The 17,613-nt window shown below is 36.6% G+C and overlaps 1 protein-coding gene across 1 annotated transcript in view; it reads left to right on the top strand.

Moving 5' to 3' along the window:
• The window catches only part of DNAH11 (dynein axonemal heavy chain 11), a 337,006-nt gene that overhangs the window by 202,329 nt on the left and 117,064 nt on the right, over window positions 1–17,613 (top strand). The window contains exon 55 of the mRNA XM_073238711.1: window positions 15,765–15,926. Coding sequence (XP_073094812.1) covers window positions 15,765–15,926 — 162 coding nt within the window. The remainder of the gene's footprint in view (window positions 1–15,764; window positions 15,927–17,613) is intronic.

Genomic DNA, 17,613 nt, shown 5'->3' with positions numbered 1-17,613 from the left:
AGAAGATTAATGAGAATGTTAAATAATCATGGTGACAGTGGGAATTTTGTTTTGATTTTTACATTAATGATGTTTCCAATGTTTCATTATTATTCTTGTGTTGGCTTTTGATTTAGGGTATATATCTTGTCAAGGAAATATCTACCTACTCCTTTTCAGCATCTACTGATACAATTAAATGGCTTTTCTCCTTCAACTTGAACAAATATATAATATTCATATAGTTCAGATTTATATATGGAAGTTTTATATTTTTATGTTGTTACATCTTTTAGTTGTCCTCTTTCTGTGTTTCTGCCGCTTCTGTGCTCAGGCAGGCCTTACCAAAACCAAGATCAGCTTTATTCTCATCTTGATTATTACCTAGTTTTCTTCATGGTCTCATTTTCACCTCTTTGTGAGCTAGAATTTATTTTGGAGTTAGATATAGAATTTTTCCCCCATTCTCACAGGATTGCTAATTGAATAATCTCTTCCCTACTAAAAGGAGTAGGAGGGTTCTTTTGCGGGGTAGGGAATTGTTTTGTTTTTTAATGCTAAGGAGAAATAGGACATTTCCCTCAGCTCCTCCCGATCTTCCTGGCCTTATCACTTACCTTGCTGTGTGATGAGAAAGATAGTGGTCAGCACCTTACCTGAGGGAGGAAAATAATATGATGTAAAAATGGGTCACCTTTTAGCTAAAGAATGGCAGCTTCTCTTCACTCCATATACATTACCCTTAAATCCTTGGAATTTTTTATTTAAACAATTCTGGATTGCTCTGTATTAGTTCAGTATATCATGATATTCAGGAGCATGTACCAAAGACTCAGAATTTCTGATGAGATGATATTTGCTTTGCATATGTTCCTAGCTGGGGACCATGGGAAGCTAAATCTGTCACACAGACTGGTGAGCACACCTGGCAGGTCAAGCTAAATGATGTGAAATTGCCACCCCATTACCCATGCTCACCACCCAAAGCCAGTTCCCATTTGGAATGCAGGGACAGTGAGAACCTGTTGGCATGTAAAATGTGACCTCTGAATCCCACAGGGCAGCTCACATTAGTAATGATCATAATCATGTCCTTGGATTGCCTGAAATAAACCAATAAATAAATGCCAAATGCCTTCTCTCCTTCACATTTGTACATGTCATCTTTTCTTAGGTAATTCTCTTCTAGCAACTAGAGTATATAGTACTTTCACTTTCTCTCATACTGACTTTAGTTAACCCCAAAACTTTTCTTTCTTGCCTTCCTTCCTGGCCATCTGATGCCATAGGAAAAAGAATAGTTGAAGTACGTAACAGCCCCTGATTCTTTCCCAAGATTTTAGATATTTGTCTATCTTGTTATATATATATCTGTTCATTTAGGTGCATGTGTGTGTGTGTGTGTGTGTGATAGATAAACATAGATAGTTTTTCTTCATATGGCTCTGTATTTTTAAATATATATATTCAATATATATTTAATATATAACATATATTTACATGTCTATTACTTGCATATGTAAATATATATGCTGAAGGAGGGGAGGAGGAGGGAGGTATGGTTAGGTGTTTGTTTGACCAATCAGTTCATTAACTGCTCATTAATGACCATTTCAGTAGGTTTTGTATTTTGTTCTCTAGGTTTTACTTAGAAGATGGTTACATCACCTTTTAGTTTTTACCCCTCCTTTCTAGTAATTACCTCTTTTCTTTTTCTATGTCTTCCGGTAACCATAACTTCCTAAACACCATGTAAAACTTTTTAAGTGATCATATTAACATCTTTGTCTTAATTTTTATTTTAATGAGAATGCCTTTAGCTCTCTATCATTAAGCATTGGATGGAATGGTGGCTTAAGATATTTTTAATATTTTCCAGGAAGAGATGTTATATTTTATAGTATATATTCTTCTATAAATCCCTTTGTTTTATCTTCCTTCATCTTGGGCTGTTGCCTTTTATGAGTTTGTGTAATTTTCTTCTAGCCTTTTGCAAGTGGTTGTTTTTCTTTTCAGGTTCTTGAATTAAATTAACCAGTGAAATTATCTTCCTTTCAATTTTCTGTATGCTTTTTTATTTTTCTTGGTTTATAGTGCCTTATCCTCAGGTCCCATTTAGGCTTTTTTTCTTTTGTATTTCTTCCTTCTTGGATGGAAGAGAGAGCAATTCATAGCTGGGGTTTGACAGTATGTGCAGTTTGCTTCTGGCTCTTACTGCAACACATTAGGGAGCCTGAATCTCAACAGAGATGTTGAACAGCACCTGTATCTAAGCATCGGATTAACACAGTAACACATAGCATAAAGCATAGTATTCACACAAATAATTTCCTTCATGTATCTTTGATCTGGTATAAAAAGCTCAAATCCTCACCTGTCCAGTAGAAAATCAGATGTCAGAAAACCTTACCACTGAGTGATTATAAAGTCAGGTCTCTTCAGCTCTACCTCTGGTTAACAGGCAGAGCCCCTGCCTTCTTTTCCCTTATGTGGCTTGCTCATTGAGAGGTGCCATCTTCTATCCCTCCTGCCTCTTATTCTGACACCGGCATTGATAAAGAACAAGAAACACTCAGTATCTAACTTGTGCAGTGCCCTGTCTCGGCTCTGTCAGTCTCTGCCCTGCCAACAATGTTTTGTTTGTCTGGACCATACCTGTCTCAATACAGTGCCCTAGCTCCTGTGTTCACATTTTCTGATTATATTTGACATATGTAGAGTGAAAGAATTTCAGAGAGAGACAGAAGGTGCAACTTATATTCTGTATCTGAGGTTCACTGTCTTTGAAATTTCATAAGCAGACAAACCTCAAAAAAAAAATTAAGATACAGATATATCAAAATTTTATTTTGCCCAGAAGAAGTTGTCTTAGTTGCTGTCTGTTTACTCATTTATCTATCTGTTGAGCATTCAGCAAATATTTATTGAGTGCCTGTGACATGCTGGACCCTGGGAAAATATTAGTGGCAAGAGCTGGTATCTGCCCACTTGGATGGAGCCTATCTTATTGTTGGGACGCCAGGCAAAACCCCAAAATCACACAAACGAGTTTAAAATTAAAAATATATACAGGAGAGATAAGGGGTATACAAAATAATGGAAGACAGGACAAAAATGTTTTCATTGAGGAGAATAATGGGTAGGAAGTATAGTGAAGAGTGAGTATAAGCCATCTCCCTTATTTTATATTATAAAAGAAAATTTAACACCAGAAATGAAGAGATTAATCCCAGAGTACAGGACATTCTTTAATTTGAATGAACTTTGTATTTCAGAGCATATTCATGTTTTTCCCATTTTGCTGACATTTGGATCTGGGGTTTCCCCACACATCTGAGTCTTGTTCTTCCAAATGTACATGTGTCTAGAGTTACCAAGTAGTGTCAGCAGAAACTAGCAATGTAGCACTGGTCATAAGCCAGAATCTTTGCATGGCATGGTTTAAACATGGACCTATTCAGTAGCTAATCAGGCATCTGTTAAAAAAACAGTGACACCATTTTACAAAGTTATGGGGCAGGGGGAGGTGGGAGGGGCCGCAGACTGTCTTGGAAAACAGTGTGGGCAGTGCAGGCCCTGAGGCCAAGCAGGGCAGCTGAGATGAGGATCCCCTCATTTACATGGGAATGTATAGTGGGGAATACAATTCCTACTGCCTTTACTTCTCAGAAGTGGACTTGCTCTTTGCAATCTATTGGGATTACATATACAATTTCTTTATGAAGAGTCTTATTTAAAAAGAAAAAAAATTAAAACTATGATATAAAATATTAGCTCTTAAAAAAATCTGTACTGCCTAACCAGTATTTACAAGTAAAAGGTCTTGGGAATGCTTTCATTGTTACCTTAAAATAACATAAATTTAAAAATGTATTGAATGTGTGTATGTTGAAGATGCTGTTGATCTCATAAAAATAATTAAAAGTAAAAGGTTATGGGAGGATAATACAGGACAATATAAAGATGATAAAATGATAAAACAAACTGGGGAATTGTTTGTGTGCTAAACTTGCATTCCTATGAGGAGTCTCTCAGGAAAATTCAGGTCTTATCATTCTTGAAAAATACTAAGACTTTTGAGGATAAATGCAAACATAAGTTGTGGATAGAAGCTTCTGAAATAAATATGTGAGAGGGTTATTTCTATCTGAGATAAACTCTATCAACCGGAAAAAAATACAGAGTGATGGTAACAATTCAAATTTCCATTTCAAGAAGAAATGGACTGAGTCCTGTTAGTGATACACAAATAAATATGTACTTATGATGGCATCTTATCTAAAAGAAATTGAAACATCACAAAATACAATGAAAAGTGGGTTATTGCAAATGAGTCATAACACCTGTATAGGGAGAAAAACAGGAATAGAAAATTCTATGGCATGGGATTCCAAAAGCAAGTTCCTGACATCCAAATGTTAGAGCTGGAGGAAATACATAGACAGTGATTTCAGGGTTTGTCTTTTACCTGTGAGAATTTGCTTTTAGAAAAGAGCACAGCTGTCTGAGTCATTTTAACTTTATATTCTTAGCCAACTCTTCTTTCCAAACTACTGCTGGGAACTAACTTAAGCCAATTTGGTCATTTGCAATTGTCAGGAATTATTTGGGGCAGGGCAGACGGGGGAGACCTTTAATACTTCAGATGCAAGGGCAGCTTTTCTCCCCAAATCTTCCAACTAAAGATGTACATCAAGGAAAGGAAGTCTCAGATCAAACTCTGTGGCACAAAGTGTAATTCAGTTCAGGACTGGAGGTTCCAGCCAGAACAATTAGGCAAGAAAAAGAAATAAAAGGCATCCAAATCAGAAAGGAAGAAGTAAAGCTGTATCTGTTTGGAGATGACACGATCTTAGAAATGGTAAATGAATTCAGCAATGTTGCAGATACAAAATCTATACATAAAAATCTGTTGTGTTCTTTTTTTCTTTTTTTTTTATTAAGGTATCATTGAAATACACTTTTACAAAGTTTTTACATGAAAAACAATTTGGTTACTACATTCACCCTTACTATTGAGTCCCCCCCCCCCATACACCATTGCAGTCACTGTCCATCAGTGTAGTAAGATGCCAGAGTCGACCTGTCTTCTCTGTGCTGAACTATCTTCCCCGTGACCCCACACACACCAAGTGCACTAATCATAATAACCCTAAATCCCCTTCTCCCTCCCTCCCCACCTGTCCTCCCCAACCCCTCCCATTTGGTAACCACTAGTCCCTTCTTGGAGTCTGTGAGTCTGCTGCTGTTCTGTTCTTTCAGTTTTGCTCTGTTGTTATACTCCACAAATGAGAGAAATCATTTGGTACTTGTCTTTCTCTGCCTGATTTATTTCAAGGAGAATAATACGCTCTAGCTCCAACCATGTTGTTGCAAATTGTAGGATTCCTTTCTTTCTTATGACTGAATAGTATTCTATTGTGTATATATACACCTCTTCTTTATACATTCATCTAATGATAGACATTTAGGTTGCTTCCATATCTTGGCTATTGTAAATAGCACTGCAATAAACATAGGGGAGCATATGTCTTTTTGAATCTGAAAACTTGTTTTCTTCAGGTAAATTCCTAGGGGAGGAATTCCTGGGTCAAATGGTATTTCTATTTTTACTTTTTTGAGGAAACTCCATATTGCTTTCCACAATGGTTGAACATTTTACCTTCCCACCAGCAGTGTAGGAGGGTTCCCCTTTCTCTGCATCCTTGCCAGCACTTGTTGTTCCTGGTCTTTTCAATGTTGGCCATCCTTACTGATGTGAGCTGATATCTCATTGTGGTTTGAATTTACATTTCCATGATAATTAGTGATGTGGTGCATCTTTTCATGTGCCTGTTGGTCATCTGAATTTCTTCTTTGGAGAACTGTCTCTTCATATCCTCCTCTCATTTTTTAATCAGGTTATTTGCTTTTTGGGTGATGAGGCATGTAAGTTCTTTATATATTTTGGATGCTAACCCCTTGTCAAATATGTCATTTACAAATATATTCTCCCATACTGTAGGATGCCTTTTTGTTCTGTTGATGGTGTCCTTTGCTGTACAGAAGCTTTTTAGCTTGATATAGTCCCATGTGTTCATTTTTGCTTTTGTTTCCATTGCCCGAGGAGATGCGTTAAGGAAAAAGTTGCCCCTGTTTATATTCAAGAGATTTGTGCCTATGTTTTCTTCTAAGAGTTTATGGTTTCATGACTTACATTCAGATAATTGATCCATTTCAAGTTTACTTTTGTGTATGGGTATAGATAATAATCCAGTTTCATTCTCTTACATGTACTGTTCAGTTTTGCCAACAGCAACTGGTGAAGAGGCTGTCATTTACCCCTTGCATATCCATGGCTCCTTTATTGTATATTAATTGACTATATATGCTTGGATTTATATCTGGGCTCTCTAGTCTTTTCCATTGGTCTATGGGTCTTTTCTTGTGCCCATATTATATTGTCTTGATTACTGTGGATTTGTGGTAGAGCTTGAAGTTGGGAAGTGTAATCCCTCCAGTTTTATTCTTCCTTCTCAGGATTGCTTGGGTTATACAGGGTCTTTTGTGGTTCCATATGAATTTTAGAACAAATTGCTCTAGTTCATTGAATAATGATGTTGGTGTTTTAATAGGGATTGCATTGAATCTGTAGATTGCTTTATGCAGAATGACCATTCTGACAATATTAATTCTTCCTATCCGTGAGCATGGGATGTACTCCCATTTATTGGTGTCTTCCTTAATTTCTCTCATGAGTGTCTTGTAGTTTTCAGAGTGTAGGTCTTTCACTTCCTTGGTTAGGTTTATTCCTAGGTATTTTATTCTTTTTGATGCCACTGTGAATGGAATTGTTTTCCTTATTTCTCTTTCTGCTAGTTCATTGTTAGTGTATAGGAATGCAACAGATTTCTGTGTATTAATTTTTTATCCTGCAACTTTGCTGAATTCAGATATTAGATCTAATAGTTTTGGAGTGGATTCTTTAGGTTTTTATGTACAATATTATGTCATCTGCACAGTGACAGTTTTACTTCTTCCTTGCCAATTTATTTCTTCCTTCTCATTTTATTTCTTTGCATTGTCTGATTGCCATGGCTAGGACCTCCAGAACTATGTTGAATAAAAGTGGGGAGAATAGGCATCCTTGTCTTGTTCCCCATCTTAATGGAAAAGCTTTCAGCTTCTCACTGTTAAGTATGATGCTGGCTGTGGATTTGTCATATATGGTCTTTATTATGTTGAGATACTTGCCCTCTATACCCATTTTCTTGAGAATTTTTATCATGAATGGATGTTTAATTTTCCAAATGCTTTTACAGCATGTATGGAGATGATCATGTAGTGTTTGTTCTTATTTTTATTGATGTGGTGGATGATGCTGATAGATTTTCGAATACTGTAACATGCTTGCATCCCTGGAATAAATCCCACTTGATCATGATGGATCATCTTTTTTACGTATTTTTGAATTTGGTTTGCTAATATTTTATTAAATATTTTTGTATCTATGTTCATTAGGGATATTGGTCTGTAATTTTCTTTTTTTGTGGTGTTTTTGCCTGGTTTTGGTATTAGAATGATGCTGATCTCATAGAAAGAGTTTGGAAGCATTCCCTCCTCTTCTACTTTTTGGAAAACTTTAAGGAGGATGAGTATTAGGTCTTCACTAAATGTTTGATGAATTCAGCAGTGAAGCCATCTGGTCAAGGGGTTTTGTTCTTAGGTAGTTTTTTGATTACCGATTCAATTTTGTTGCTGGTAATTGGTCTGTTCAGATTTCTGTTTCTTCCTGGGTCAACCTTGGAAGGTTGTATTTTTCTAGAAATTTGTCCATTTATTCTAGGTTATCCAGTTTATTAGCATACAATTTTTCATAGTATTCTCTCTTAATTTTTTGTATTTCTGTGGTGTCCATAGTTATTTTTCCTTTCTCATTTCTGTTCATGTGTGTAGACTCTTATTTCTTGATAAATCTGGCTAGGGTTATATCTATTTTGTTTATTTTCTCAAAGAACCAGCTCCTGCTTTCATTGATTCTTTCTATTGTTTTATTCTTCTTGATTTTATTTATTTCTGCTCTAATCTTTATTATGTCTCACCTTCTACTGCCTTTGGGCCTCATTTGTTCTTCTTTTTCTAGTTTCGTTAATTGTGAGTTTAGTCTGTTTATATGGGAGTGTTCTTCTTTCCTGAGTTAGGCCTGTATTGCAATATACTTCCCCCTTAGCATGTCCTTTGCTGGGTCCCATAGATTTTTCAGTGTTGAATTATTGTTGTCATTTGTCTCCATATATTGTTTGATCTCTGTTTTTATTTGGTCATTGATCCATTGATTATTTAGGAGCATGTTGTTAAGCCTCCGTGTATTTGTGGGCTTTTTTGTTTTTTTTGCATAATTTATTTCTAGTTTCATACCTTTGTGATCTGAAAAACTGGTTGGTACAATTTCAATCTTTTTAAACTTACTGAGGCTCTTTTTGTGGCCTAATATATGATCTGTTCTTAAAAATATTCCTTATGCACTTGAGAAGAATGTGTATCCTGCTGCTTTTGGGTGGAGTGTTCTGTAGATGTCTGTTAGGTCCATCTGTTCTAATGTGTTGTTCAGTGCCTCTGTCTCTTCACTTGTTTTCTGTCTGGTTGATCTGTCCTTCAGAGTGAGTGGAGTGTTGAAGTCTCCCAAAATGAACACATTGCATTCTATTTCCCCCTTTAATTATGTTAGTATTTGTTTCACATATGTAGGTGCTCCTGTGTTGGGGGCATAGATATTTATAATAGTTATATCCTTTTGTTGGGCTGGCCCTTTTATCATTATGTAATGTCCTTCTTTGTCTCTTGTTAGTTCTTTTGTTTTGAAGTCTATTTTGTCTGATACAAGTACTGGAACTCCTGCTTTTTTCTCCCTATTAGTTGCATGAAATATCTTTTTCCATCCCTTCACTTTTACTCTGTGTATGTCTTTGCATTTGAAGTGAGTCTCTTGTAGGCAGCATATAGATGGGTCTTGTTTTCTTATCCATTCAGTGACTCTGTGTCTTTTGATTGGTGCATTCAGACCATTTACATTTAGGGTGATAATCAATAGGTATGTACTTATTGCCATTGCAGACTTTAGATTCGCGCTTACCAAAGGTTCAAGGGTAATTACCTTACTATCTAACAGTCTAATTTAACTCCCTTAGTATGCTATTACAAACATAATCTGAAGGTTCTTTTTTCCCTCCTTTTTCTTCCTCCTCCATTCTTTATATATTAGGTATCATATACTGTACTCTTTCTCTATCCCTTGACTGACTTTGGAGGTAGTTGTTTTGATTTTGCATCTGCTTAGTAATTAATTGTTCTAGTTTCTTTACTGTCATTTTGCTTCCTCTGATGACAGCTATTTAGCCTTAGGAACACTTCCATCTATCACAGTCCCTCCAAAACACATTGTAGAGATGGTTTGTGGGAGGTAAATTCTCTCAGTTTTTACTTACCTGGAAATTGTTTAATCCCACCTTCAAATGTATATTATAATCTTTCCAGGTAGAGTACTCTTGGTTCAAGGCCCTTCTGCTTCATTGCATTAAATATGTCATGCCACTCCCTTCTGGCCTGTAAAGTTTTTGTTGAGAAGTCTGATGATAGCCTGATGGGTTTTCCTTTTTACATGATCCTTTTTCTTCCTCTAGCTGCTTTTAACATTCTGTCTTTATCCTTGATCTTTGCCATTTTAATTATTATATGTCTTGGTGTTGTCTTCCTTGGGTCCCTTGTGTTAGCAGATCTGTGTATATCCATGGCCTGAGAGATTATCTCCTTCCCCAGATTAGGGAATTTTTTTAGCAATTACCTCCAAAAAGACACTTTCTATCCCTTTTTCTCTCTTCTTGTTCTAGTACCCCTATAATGCATGTATTGTTCCATTTGGATTGGTCTCACAGTTCTCTCAATATTCTTTCATTCCTAGAGATCCTTTTGTCTCTCTGTGCCTCAGCTTCTTTGTATTCCTGCTCTCTAATTTCTGTTCCATTTACCATTTCTTCTACTACATCTAATCTGCTTTTAAATCCCTCCTTTGTGTGTTTCATTTCAGATATTAAATTTCTTAATGATTGAATATCCATCCTGAATTCATCCCTGAGTTCTTGAATATTTTTCTGTACTTCCATGAGCATGTTTATGATTTTTATTTTGAAATCTCTTTCAGGAAGATTGATGAGTTCAGTTTCACTTGGCGCTCTCTCTGGTGTTTGTGGGATTTGGGGTTGAACCAGGTTCCTTTAATGTTTCATATTTGTACATAGTTCCCTCTATTGCCCTCAAGCTCTTCTCTCTGGAGCTGCTCAGCCCCTGGAGCAATGTTGGGGGTTGCAGGGAGTGGTGCTGTTTTCTGGGGGGAGGAAAGAGCTCTTTTCTGCTTCCCTGCTGCTGTGCCTGTCTCCACTGTCAGAACCTGTTGGCTGAGCATGCCAGTGTAACCCTCTGTTCTTTGCGTTTTCAGCTGCTGTAGGTGGGGCCTCTCTCTGGCTGGCCTGATGCCAGGGCAGGGGCTGCTGATTTGCAAGCCAGTGCTGGCCGGCCAGGAGGAAGGTGCAGCAGCAGGCTGCATATCACAGTGGGGTGCCTCAGAGCTGCATTGCCAGCCAGGGGAATGGAGCACCTGAACCTCCTGAAAGTTCCCAACCTGGTAGGCAGAGTGTGCCTGGACAATTTTGTCTACCTGTCCTTTCTCAGCAGCAAGCTCTATGCAATCCTTGCCCCTTTAGCAGCCCTATTGTTGTTAGTAAGTCTCTCAGACTGCTCACCTTTTTTTGTCCCAGAGCGACTTGGTGTGGATCCCTGTTTTCCACAAGTGGCTGGAATCTCATTCTCTCCAAGTATTCTGCCTGTCTTAGCTTTCCAACCCCACTAATCTCTAGAGCACCATGCAGTGTAGGTTCATGTGTCCAGAGCAGATCTCCAGGGTTGAGTGTTCAGCAGTCCTAAGTTTCCACTCCCTCCCTATTCCATTTCTCTTCCTCCCACCAGTAAGCTGGGGTTGGGGAAGGGCTTGGGTCTTGCCACATCATGGCTTTGCTACATTACCCTGTTTTGTGAGGTCTGCTCTTTTCTCCAGGTGTAAGTAGTCTGGGGCAGCCTTCTTTCCTGTTGCTCTTTTAGGATTAGTTATATTAACTATATTTTCATATTATATGTGGTTTTGGGAGGAGGTCTCTGTCTCACCTTTCATGCCACCATCTTTAATCTATGGTGTCAAAAATCTGTTGTGTTTTTATATGCTGATGTGAAATGTCAAGAAATTAAGAAAATCTCATTTATAATAGCATCAAAAAGAACAAAATAGGAATAAATATAACCAAGGAGGTGAAAGATCTATACACTAAAAAGTATAATAAAGAAGAAGAAGAAACAAATAAATACAAAGAGACTCCATGCTTATTAATTGGGAGAATTAAATTGTTAAAATGTCCATACTATTCAAAATGATCAACAGATTCAAAACAGTCCTATAAAATTCCAATGGCATTTTTCACAGAAATAAAACAAACAATCCTAAAATTTGTATGGAACCACAAAAGACCCCAAATACCCAAAAGCAATCTTGATAGAGAAGAACAAAGCTGGAGGTGTCATATTTCCTGATTTCAAACTACATTATAAAACTTTACTAATCAAAACAGTATGTTACTGTCATGAAAACAGACACATAGATCAAATGGAGCTGGTCAGAGAACCTAGAAATAAACCCATCATATATGGTGAATTACTTTTTGACAAATGAGCCAAAAATATATAATGGGGATAGGATAGTCTCTTCAACAGAGGGTAAAGGGAAAACTGGACCTCCGTCTTACACCTTAACAAAAATGAAATGTTTAAGGACTTGAATGTAAGACCTGAAACTATGAATCTCTTAGAAGAAAAGGGGGTAAGCTCCTTGACAGGGAATATTGGCAATGATTTTTTGAATTTGACACCAAAAAGCAAAGGAAACAAAAGCAGAAATATACAAGTGGGACTGTAACAAACCATAAAGGTTCTTCTCAGTAAATGAAACCATCAAAAAAATGAAAAGACAGCATATGGAATGTGGAAAAGTATTTGCAAACCACTTATGAACTAATGGGTTAATATCCAATATATAGAAGGAATTTATGCAACTCAATAGCAAAACAAATAACACAATTGAAAAATGGGCAAAGGACTTCTATAGATATTTTTTCAAAGAAGACATGAAAATAGCCAGCAAGTACATGAAAAGGTGCTTAACGTCACTAATCATTAAGGAAATGCAAACCAAAACCACAATAAGATATCACCTCATATCTTGTAGAAGGGCTATTGTCAACAAGACAGGGAAAAATGCTGGCAAGGACGTAGAGAAAAGGAAACACCTGTACACTGTTGGTGGGAATATAAACTGGTATAGACTCCATGGAAAACAGTATGGAGATTCCTCAAGAAATTAAAATAGTACTACTATGTGATCTAGTAGTCCTACTTCTGGGTATATGGCCAAAGGAGACAATATTGTTATTTCAAAGAGATAACTGCACTCCCATATTCCAGCAGCAGCATTCATGGAAGCAACCTAAGTGTCTCTCAGTTGGAAGAATGAATCGAGAAAATGTAAGTTGTTTGTGTGTGTGTACACATGCACATACAAATACAATGGAATATTATTCATCCTTAAATCTTAAGAAGGAAATTCTGTCATTTGCAACAAGATGGATGAATCTTGAGCACATTATGCTAATGAAATAAGCCAGGTAGAGAGAGACAAATACCACATGGTATCCCTTATGTGTGGAATCTGAAAAATAAAAAAAAATTAAAAAATGAAGTCATAGAAGCTGAGTAGGAAAGTGGGTAAGGCACATGGGAATGTAAACTGGTATAGTCTGTATTCTATAAGGAATGCAACTGTAAATGTAAATAGGGAGAGATTGGTAAAAGGGTCTAAACTTTGTATTATAAGATGATAAATGTGTGATGACCTAATGTATAACATGGTGACTATAGTTCACAGCATGTAGTATATAATTGAAATTTGCTAACAGAGTAGAACTTACATGTTCTCACCAAAAAGAAGGTAACTGTATGGAGTAATGGACATGTTCATTGACTGGATGTGTGGGATATTTTCACAATGTATACAATTATCACACTGTACATTAAAAAATTTTATTTTGTCAGTTATACCTCAATAAACCTGAAAAAGCAAATTATAGACAGTATAATACTCTTTTTAAATCATGTATTTGTCCCTTTGTTACTTATAAGCCCCTTACTATGTTTCAAGAAATTAAGGGAAACATAATAGGATGATTTTTTTCCCTCACAAGGCAACAACTTGAGTTTACTCTGGATTATCTATAAAGTTGTAGAGACTATTTTAGAAAAGACCAGCACATCAGACAGTTACAGGCATTACCTTGGACTCTCAGAAAATCTCACATAAGACTAGTACCAAAGAAAGCTGGATGGCAGGAGAAAATCTGCACTAGATTTCTAGCATAACAGGAAATTATTGAACAGTTGAGTTGTGTCAGTATCTCCACTCTGCAAGACTTGTGTGAGACCGCTGTCCTTTCCCTTTGTAGGAAGTCCTAACAAACAAGTATATTTCTCTAGTTTAGTTCCCAGGGTCTATTATAAACAATAGAATTTAGGTTATTAATGATTATGATTATTAAATATTAATAAAAATATTTCTTTAATTCTCTGAATCTTCCACTGCACTCTGTATGTAGATAGAGACTTTGTTTCTTGAGTACTTTACCAACCGCAAAAACACTGAAAATGTCAATGTCTTGTTTAAGTATTTCCACAGAAAATTTAAAACTATTGAAAGTTACAGCCATGGGTGTCTGAGTCACTTGGAAGGCCTGTTGAAAACACAGATAACCAAGCCTCATTTAGAGTTTCTGATTCCTTAGGCCTGGAGTAAGTCCAAGAATTTGCATTTCAAACCAACTCCAATCTTTTGAGAGCCACTGGTTTCCTGCTACCCACCCTCCATGTGAAATTTAGATGGCATTGTGAAGACTCTTGATTAAGTCATAATAAATAACACAGGAAAAAAATGTCTTCAACTATAAAATTGTACAAAAGAAAAGTGCTTTAAGTGAGAATTCTATATTGTCTTTCAACAAATAATGAAGACATATCTTTAACTCAGAGGAAGTATTTTTTCCCAAGGCTAACTGCACATGGTTCAGATACTTTGTTTTCTAACACATTCTTAGGATCTGATAGTATATAGCCATAATAAATGTAAAAATATACTAAGTATAGAAGTGATGGAAACATTTAAGATCTCAAAGTATGCCTTTTTCTCTGTCTTTGCTGTAATTATGTATGAATGAAGTTTCTGAAATTTTCATAAATGAGAGATAAGTTGGGTGTGGAAAATCAACTTTTAGGACAGAAAGGAAAAATATTCGAGTATGGGGAGAAAAGGCTGGTAGGAGAAACCTAAGAACTGAAATATATGTGAAAGTTATGCATTAAAACTGAGGCTTGTTAACACATGCAGTATTAGAATAACTATTGGGTTTGTAACTAGACACTTGAATGTAGTGAATAAATGATCCGTCAGCTTATGGACTGTTAAAAAAACTAGATCTTAGGACTTCTCTCTCTTAAGTTGTTGAAGAGCCATAGTATATAAAATAAACATGGTAAAAACACCTGTTCTTAAATGAGATAATATGTGACTTTATATATGCTGGAGATTTTTATGATGCGAATTTTTTAAATGCTGTAAGAAAAAAATTATATTCTTTGAAAATTAATTTCATTAGTTTCCTGATCCATAGTGTTAGAGCCTTAGTTGAGAGAGCTGCAAAGCTTTGTTACATCAAGCCCAAACCATTTCTAGATAACTAAGACTCTCATTCTCAGACCCTACCCCAGCTGGCATTACTTGCATGGTGCCCTCAAGTCAACCGGGACTTGGGAAAGAAGGTAGAGGACAAAAGAGGCACTTACTAAGCACCTCTGGACTAACACTTTACCCAGGGCATCTATCTGGTCTGAGCCCCGTGAAGCTTAGAGACGCCCAGAAAAGCCACTCAGACCCACCTGACTCCCAAGGTCCCGACTTCGGCGACACACTGTCACAGCCAAATGCAGGCATTACTGACCATATCCCTCTGTCACCGAAGAGTATAGAAACATGTTCAGATTTAAATTAACACTTAAATCATTAAAAGATTTATAAATAAATCTTCATATTTAAACCAGAAACTTAAATATTTCTCATCAGGAACATTATAAACTGAATTATTTTTAACTCTTTAAAGTGCCAAGTAAGAACTTAATTGACTGTATTTTATTTTAAATGGAATTAAAGTAAACATTCAATATGATAAAATGTTTTTAAAAGTCTGTTACACAGTTTTGTTGAACCCGATGAATTACAGAATGGAAGCAGGCAGAAGACAAAATATTGGTATTTTATCCTGGTGATTTGGTTTTGAGTTTTATTTTTTATTATAATGCTACTTGTGTAATAGAGAAGAATAAATTTCCCACATTAATGGTAATCATCAAAAATGTTTGAAAAGAGAGGGGCAGGTTTTAAGGAAAATGCACAGCAGCCTTCCTGTGTGTTCAGTAGGGCAGCCGCTTGGGGCAGGTTTATACTTTGATTAGCAAGGAGGTTAATGTCGCTTTCCACTCCGTGGTGCTTTAGGGTAGTTTAATGTCACGGTTGGCTGCACTCTTTTCTTTCATTGTCTAGCATTGCAGTGTGATTCTTTGCTCTCTCATCACCCTCCTGTTTCTGCCCTGCCCCCATGTCTCCACAGATCATTTTGTGTTTCTCTCCAGTTGGTCACACGCTGAGAGTTAGAGCTCGGAAGTTCCCAGCCATAGTTAACTGCACCGCTATTGACTGGTTTCATGCGTGGCCGCAGGAGGCTCTGGTCTCAGTCAGCAGGAGGTTCATTGAGGAAACCGAGGGGATTGAGGTATGTGTGTCAGCCTCTGAATCACATGCACACACACACAAACTTGTGCACACACACACTCTCTCTCTAACCAAACGTCTTCAATAAATAAGTAATTTTTGAAACAAGCCCTCTATCAGGAAGTTGGGCTTGTTTGTTTGAGACAGTAAGATCATTATTTGTTAGCTTATACTCTGTGGTATATGGTGGCTGATGTTTTTGCACCAGGTTGAGATGTATGTGTGCCTGTGCACATGTACACACACACTGTATGTAAGCATGTTCTCACTCATGTGCTGACTCACCAAAAGACCAGGATCATTACTTCCCTGAATCATAAAAGGTCTTACTGAATATAAACCCTTTAAATCCACAACTAAAAACCCGAACAAAAATGTAGCCATCCATAGCCATGCCATGCTCAATCTTCCCAAAGTGAGGCGACTGTGACTTTTCTCATTACAGTATTGACAGTTGAAAAATCATCCCCCATAAATTCAGCAATCACTAAGTGAAATCATATATCTACTCCTTTGTTTTATGGATTTTTATCATAATAGTTTATTTTTCTCAACTGATCATGATGAAATTTGCATCTCCTATTACATTTTTAAATGGTTGCCTGAAACAACAAAGAAGTGTTCAGATACAAAGGGAAAACAGAAATGTAAACACGAAGGTATCATTTAGACTTCCTAGAAATGAAGTTTTATTTGTTTCTAGTGCCTTTCTAATTAGATAGTTCTGAAAGATGGTGATTGCAAACATCACAATGGGGATGTCCGGAAACCATGGTGATTGTCTAGGGAAGTTTGTCTTTTGAGTGGACTGAGTGATAAGGTGAAAAGGTGCCTGGAGTTGGCCAGACATGGAAAGTGATTCTCAGAGCCAAAAACAGAACTGGAGATATGTAAGAAAGATGAATCTTCTTCTAGTCAAAACCTTATTGTGAACATAGACAACCTGCTGTAGCCTCCCTTACTCCCAAGTACGTACCTCCTGCTTTTACAAAACAATCCTTTAAACATTTTATGGAGTATTATATCTTTTTGTCATCAGATGGTTAGAAATCTGGACATCTTTACGTATTTAATTATTTGTATGAAGCTCTCTTTATTGCTTGTTGCTTATTTTTATATATCATATATAGCTTTATTGTATATGGCTTATTGTCTCTTCCTAAAATGTCTATTAATCTAATTATTTAGTGCTGGATTGCCTGGGAAAAAACTGTCATTAACATCTAAAATAAATGTATGATAAAGGCTTTATGGCATTCAGATACCTCCTCTCTTCTTTTCTCCACATACATGAAAAAAAAAATCTCTGCTATTTCTCTGCAGTTTCCCATATCTCGAAAGTTCTTTCTCTTGTCTATCTCTACACTCACCCCTAACACTGAATGCACTTATCTAGACCTTTAAAACAACTTGTTTTCTGAGTAAAGACTGAATTTTTTTTTAAGTAATGTTCAATTTTTTTTCCACTGGTCCGGGGCCAAATTGCCATATTATATTTAGGAAAATATATGTAAATTTGTTCTCATGAACAGATGAGTAGAGTGGCAGTCACAGGAGTGATTAATTTCTGTTTGAAACATGGCTTCACCATTGTCTGAGAGTCAAAGGGACCCCATTTATTGGAGACTTACACTAGCATCAGATAAGATCTGCCAGAAATATTTTAAGCTTTCAAATCTGGAGAACCA

The sequence above is a fragment of the Manis javanica genome, chromosome 6 (assembly GCF_040802235.1).
Source record: "Manis javanica isolate MJ-LG chromosome 6, MJ_LKY, whole genome shotgun sequence".
Lineage (NCBI taxonomy): Eukaryota > Metazoa > Chordata > Mammalia > Pholidota > Manidae > Manis > Manis javanica.
This window is presented reverse-complemented; position numbering and strand designations above follow the sequence as displayed.